General features: G+C 42.2%; 1 protein-coding gene across 8 annotated transcripts in view; it reads left to right on the plus strand.

Moving 5' to 3' along the window:
* The window catches only part of LOC116093086 (Fc receptor-like protein 5), a 50,972-nt gene that overhangs the window by 23,283 nt on the left and 21,009 nt on the right, over positions 1-6,680 (plus strand). For 6 of the 8 annotated variants that reach the window (XM_031374270.1, XM_031374271.1, XM_031374273.1 and 3 more), the window contains 4 exons: positions 374-456; positions 643-705; positions 1,057-1,126; positions 2,442-4,142. In XM_031374270.1, the coding sequence (XP_031230130.1) occupies positions 374-456; positions 643-705; positions 1,057-1,109 (199 nt within the window). In that variant the 3' untranslated portion in view covers positions 1,110-1,126; positions 2,442-4,142. Of the gene's footprint in view, positions 1-373; positions 457-642; positions 706-1,056; positions 1,127-2,441; positions 4,143-6,680 lie in introns of those variants that run through there. The other 2 variants (XM_031374272.1, XM_031374268.1) reach the window with 1 other exon arrangement.

Raw genomic sequence — 6,680 nt, forward strand, 5'->3', positions numbered from 1 at the left:
TCACAAACTGCCATCGAGCCTCCCATAGTGTCTGCGTCCAAACCACGGGAGTTCCTTGGGGGGTCTTTGTTTCTATGAAATTGATGTCTCTGAAAGGGGCATCAGCCTGTTTTAAATCTTGGCTCTTCCCCTTTTCTAGTTTAGTGGTGACGGTAAACCACTTCACTTTATAGAACACTCATTGCTTACACATATAAAATGGGAACAAAACAGAACTAAATACTTACAAGTATTAGTACAGTGCCTCTTACATACCGGGGGGGGGGGGCATAACATAGAAACAGAAACAATGTTTGGTTGAAAACTCCTTAGAAAGGATCACTATTCCTTTCTTCTCACTCTGGAAAAACATCAGCATCTCTTTATCTTACAGAAGCCCTTCAGATTCCGAACCCCAGGAGCCCACCTATTACAATGTGCCAGCCTGTATAGAGCTGCAGCCAGTGTACAGCAATGGTGAGGACAAGAGCCCTCTGGTCTCTGGTTTGGCAGAAATCACAAGATTCATATTGGAGCAGGGTCAGGAAGACAATAAAGCCTGGAGAGCTATAATCCTTCCAGAGAACAAACTGGCCGAGGGGTAGCTGAGAAGCGAAGGAAGCTCCTTATTCTCCTCTGAAATTTTACCTTCTTCCTAAATAGACTCTAAAGAAGACGTGATTTACACAGAAGTACGGAGAACTCAGCCAAGACAGAAACGTGCAGGTAAAAGCTGGGGACCTCTCCGTTCCTTGCTATTGCCCAGCCTTCGCTTCTCAGCAGGCCTGGGCCAGCCAAGCACAGAGCCTCCCTTCACTAGGATGCTAGGATTCCTTAACTTTTACCTACTTTATTTGGAGTTAATCCAAAGCCACCATGTAGTTCTGCTGGCTTCTCCACTGTCTATAGATGAACTCGGAATAACCCGAGTTAGAGAACCATGGCAGAGCCCCCTCTGAGAACCTGTGTCAGCACCTATAAGGTGGAATAGGGCTGTCATCCCTGCTTTCCTGGTTTGGGGTGACTGAAACAGAACCCTGTAGACCGGGCAGCTGAAATAACAAATATTTGTTACAGTTCAGGAGTCTGAAAGCCCAAGATCAAGATGCCAGATGGCTGAGAAAAACTAGGACATATCTTCTCCAAGGTATGGTTGTGGCGAAGGTTACTACTGTAGGTATGAGGGAGAGAACAGACAGAGGGATCTGGAAGAGTCCAGACTGAATATGGCCAAGAGACTGAACTGGGCCATGGGGTGGCAGGGCAAGTGGACCAGGAGAGATCCAGGAGCAGAGCAAGCCAGGGGGACTGGTGGCCAGAGTCTGCTTTGATCTGTTAAATGGGTGCCTTAATTAGCCATTTATCCTGAGTTTGAGACTTAACATTCCAGCCTTTTTGCTAAGGATAAAGGATGATATAATCCCTTCTATAACTACTTTCTGCTGAAGTTGGGGTGTCATCAGGATCCAGGAAGACTGGAATATTGGTCAAAGCCAGGAAGAGAGAGGAGGGCAGGCTTGGGGGCACCTGTTGCTCCCCAGATTCTGAGGGACCACCTGGGGCTAGGGCAGTGCAGGCTGCTTTGGAGCAGTCTGGCATGCAGGGTGCAAGGAACACCTGGAGCTGGCACATTGCAGGCAGTGTAGCAGCAGTCTGCAGCAGCTGTTTGGAACCTGCTGGGACAGTTATAGACAGGGACAGAAGGTAAAGTTAAGGAGTTCCAGGCCCATGGTCCTGGTAGTTGGGGTAGGGAGCAGCCCCGAAACCAGGGGTAGGCAGTAGGTGGGAAAACTTAGGTTGCTGATTGGCAGGAGTCATTGTCTGGAGTCCATTTGACCTGTGACAGGCGGATACAAATCATGACTTCCTGAAGCTTACAAGAATGTTTTTAAGTTCACAAAAAGATACATGTTTTAAAGGTATTAGCATTACCACTGTGTGCACTCTGTGCTGAAATCTGCACTGTGGAAAAAGCAGTGGCCTCATGCCTTTGAGTCAGAGTAAAAGCTTGGGAACATCAGGGCATGGTTCTGAGTGGAAAGCATTATATATCCCAAGGCCTGGTTATATAGATTGGACAGAGATGTGTTTAGCATGATTGAGAAGGTTGCTAAGCCTATGCTCAGAAGACAATTTTGAGCTTGTGAGTGTGATAGCAGCAGTGTTTTACCAGGGCGAGATGAATAGCTTGTCAGAAGTCCATTGATTAATGTTAAAACTGTGAACTTCAGACGTCTTTATATAACAATAGCATAGAGAGAGAAAGAAACCTCAGACACCTGCCATTACTTTAAATCAATGCCTTATACCTTTACAACTTGCGCTTACACACCTTAAATTATTTTCTTAGACCCTCACAACTCAAGCTTTCATGTTACCACAATCTGCATTTACAAACTTGCCTACAAATTACTTTCTCAGACCCTCACAACTGATACAAACATTGGACTTTTTCTTTTCAGCTAATCGTTTACCATGAGACACAAATGGTTGATTGTTGAGAGTGGTCATTGCAAAGTCCTTTATTTAAAGGACCTGTAGAGACCTGATGCCTGCTTCTACAGAGAAATGGCAGCTGCAGCATTGGGGAGAGGAGCCGGGTGCCTGCCGCTGTTAACATAAAGCTACAGTTCGCTATCAGCATCATCAGAGATCTGAAAAGGGTGAATTATAGCAGGAAGCACCATCCAAATGTGTGTATCAAGTAAAATGACAGTGAGTGACTGCCACCTGGACAGTTGTCCTAGGCTGCTGTGGTCCCCATGGCTTCACTGAGGGCAGAGGTAGCCGGTCTTTGGTTGTCACACAGGATAGACAGACAGCATTAGATCTTTCACTGTCACACAGGACAGCACTGGCCTTTGACTGCCAGATCCAGAAAGTCTGAGAGATTTTTCTGTGGAGGAACTTGGGAAAACTGACCCACTTAGGCAAGGCAGAGTAGAGCGGTCAACTCAACAGTGTCCATAATTTGTGCAGAGCCTTGGTGGTAAGACATGGGCAGTTTCAACCAGGGGTTAATGGTACAGCAATCCAGGTGAGGTAGTCTCTATCCCGACATCTTCTTTTGAGATCTTACAGTTGCCTCTAGGAGCTTGCAGTCCTGTCTGTCATGGAAATATTTTTTTTCAATTAGACATTTTAAATGCCATATTCAGCAGATCTCTGTAGAAGTTAAGTCCTGGTTTTTCCTCCCAGCCCTATGCTCTCAAAAATAAGACTCCAATTCAAAATATATTTACAGATACCTTGGCCACACAGTTAGATCTATAGTTAGATGTACTCTGACTAAATCATAACTAAAATAACTCAATTGTTTATTCTACCATGTGGCTGGTTACCTCTGCTCAGGTACCATGAGTCCATCTCCTAACATCTTCCTGGGCAGATCTCCCCAAGCCTGGATCTATTCCAGAATTCTCTCTCCTCCTGCATTTTTCCTGCCTAAGCTATAGGCCATCAAATTTATTATTGACAGGTGCCACATCCATACAGACATAAGATACCCTCTCTACAGATCTCTGAAGATATGTACAGATATCTACAGATCTCTGAAGAGTTTGAGGATCATTATGTGTTATGTATTCATGAGTTAAACAAAATTTACTTGTTTCTTGTTCTTAGTTACCAGTCTTAGGCTTAACCTTGAAAATTTATATTGACTACTAAATAAAGCTTGCCCTGTAAATGAATTACATTTGTACTTAACACTGACTTATGTGCATAGTTTTGAGTATGTTAAAGAATTTGACCTTTTATAGAGTGGCTTAGCATTAACTTGCTTGTTTTAGTTATCTTTAACAGTTTACAAGTTAGTATCTTTATAACATTAGCATTTTACAACTTTATCTCTGCTAAGTTTTTTGCTTTTTTGTTTTTTCGAGACAGGGTTCTCTGAGTAGCCCTGACTGTCCTGGAACTCACTCTGTAGACCAGGCTCACCTCGAACTCAGAAATCCGCCTACATCTGCCTCCCAAGTGCTGGGATTAAAGATGTGCGCCACCACCATCCAGCTATCTCTGCTAAGTTTGAACCTTAAAACTTTGTGCTGAAGATTTGATTGAAGGTCTTCTAGCATCAAAATAAACCTTTAAGCCATTAAGTGTATTCCATAGAAGGACTAGAAACTTTACAAAACCATAAATACAGTTCATATAGAGACCTTTTTGGTTGTTTGTTGTTTGTTTGTTGTATCCTTTCATGTTACACCATTACAGAATGTCAGGTTCTTGTAAGACTCTTTATTCAAGTAACTAAACTTAGAAAAGTCAGTAAAGACAAACAGGCTAGACATGCCTAGTTGGTTACAGTTAGCCTGTGTAGACCTTAGGAACGTGTAAACCTTATTTATCGAGCATAAGTCATTTATTATTTAAAAGTCCTAGAAGCCTGATGTAGAGCAGTTAGCAAAGACACGAGTGGTTAGATATATATCCCTAAAACTGTTTCTGTTCACCTTAGTAGACTTTATAACCTTAGCAACTTATTATCACATAAACACTCATCCTAATCTGAATATTTATAAGCACTCTTGTTGCCTCCCATGTTTGAAAGGGAGATACGATGATAAACAGAGGCCTCAACAAGACTTAGAAGTTGGATAATTGTTGCTTTATACCACATGGTCACCTTAACAAAGATGGTGGTGAAATCACATCACATGTACTCCTTTCTAACCTTGGTAAAGATGGGCAGCCAGACATGTGGTTGCTACTTAAAACCATCTATTTTCTAGTAGATCTATTTTTTTTAAACAAGAGTTGAATCTAAGTTACATATACAGAATATTCCTAGCAAGAGTTGAGTCAATGTTAGCATTTCTTCTAGGCTCTGCCCAACAGTTCTCTAGCAACAACCAGGTGTGAGCCTCACATGCTATAAAAGGACTGTTTGTACACACACACACACACACACACATACACACACACACACATGCACGCACGCACATCTCTGGCCTCTTTTTCCCTCTCTGTCCTCTCACCCCTCCCAACTCTCTGTCTCTTGGCCAGCCTTTTCTTTTGCTCTCCTCTCTCTGTCCTTCTCTGTCCCCTCTTTCTCTGCCTCTACTCTCTTCTTAACCCCCCTTCTAGTGCCCCAAAAGACATCATCATGCCCATCGTATGGCTGGTACCTCAGGGGAGGATGCCCCAGCATGGGACCACTAAAGCACCCCCTCCTACCACATCATACCACGTTTTACAAAACATATCAAGGATGCCATAACACAGATACTTAAACTCGGAGGTCCATGATCTCTCTGCTACATGTACTTTCCAGCCATTGGATAACTAGATCTATCCATCCAAACATCAGCCATTTGGTCAGCTACCCCACTGGTCAGTGTAAACAGCACCGGGTCTCAAGGGAGGGCTGTTGAGCTCCCAGCCACCCTCTGGTGTCCTTGGGAACCGAGGTATTCACAGTCTTTGTGGTTATCCCTTCTCACTGACCTTCCTGCCTTAGGACCTCTTCCCTTGGGTGAAATCTCTCTCTTCTCAAGACACAATTTCTCTCTTTTTGCTGGAATTAACTCTTCCCAGATTTCTGATTACATTGACAGCTAAGCTAACTGCAGCTTGACAGCTAGAAAACAACTAGCTCCTTACCCCAAGGTGATCACCAGCACATTAGCTCATTAGTCAATGTGTTAACTAGTTAAGACTATCAGATCTCCTATCAAAAAGGTACACAGGTTTGCCTTGCTCAAAGGTTTCATGATAAAAGATAGACATTTCCCATGTAACCTTTATGCAGATATAACCCTCTGCTACTTATCTAAAGAAACTCAGCTTACAGTGACTACTCCACAGTGATTAGATTTATGTCTCATTGTAAACAACTAAATAAAAGGCTTAAATTATAAAGATCTAAATGAGGGTCTAGAAAGGTGTTTTGAGGTCAGTAATCATAAATATAAAGGTTAGAGGATATACAAACTTAGATGGTAATAAAAAATTGTTTTAAGATACAAAGTGCTTCAAATTCCTTCCCTTGCTATGCCATTGTTATATTGAGAGTTCAAAGGTTCAAAATGGAGCTCTGATAAAGTAGCTTAACTCTAATAAAACATTCCATAATATAATCCAACTTTTATCATCAACAGGTTCAAATTTCAAGTTTCCTTTGATTTTCTTTTAACTATAGACTTACAGTGTTTCTCAAGATAAATCTATACTATCAGCTACCATAGTTACAAATATAAGTTTCCTTTGGTTGTCTTTTAGCTATAGACTTAAGGTGTTTCTCATGATAAATCTATATGATCAGTTCTCATATGCACAAGGTCAAAACTTTGAGTTTCCTTTGATCATCTTTTAAATGTAAACTTAAAAATGTTTCTCACTGTGTTAAATTAACATACATCTAGACATAGGGAAATGGCTGTCTTGCCCCTTCTACTCCACAAAGGTTTTTTGTCTTCCCTAAGCTTATCTTAAAGACTGTCTGTGCTGTTAACAAAACTGTAAACTTATAACATCCAGGAAAACCACTCAGATCTACCTCTCATGGACCAAGTAGACTCCGTCTAGATAAGTACACCTGCCAATCAATAGCCCAAGTTCCTACCTCTTACCTATTCCAGAGGGTGGGAATCCTCCCCTGTTCCTCCCCTCCCCTCAACCTTTTTCTCCAAAACCTACTTAACTTTATTCTGCCTCCAATACCTCTGTGTGTGTGTGTGTGTGTGTGTGTGTGTGTG

This window comes from Mastomys coucha, unplaced genomic scaffold, assembly GCF_008632895.1.
Source record: "Mastomys coucha isolate ucsf_1 unplaced genomic scaffold, UCSF_Mcou_1 pScaffold16, whole genome shotgun sequence".
Classification (NCBI taxonomy): Eukaryota; Metazoa; Chordata; class Mammalia; order Rodentia; family Muridae; genus Mastomys; species Mastomys coucha.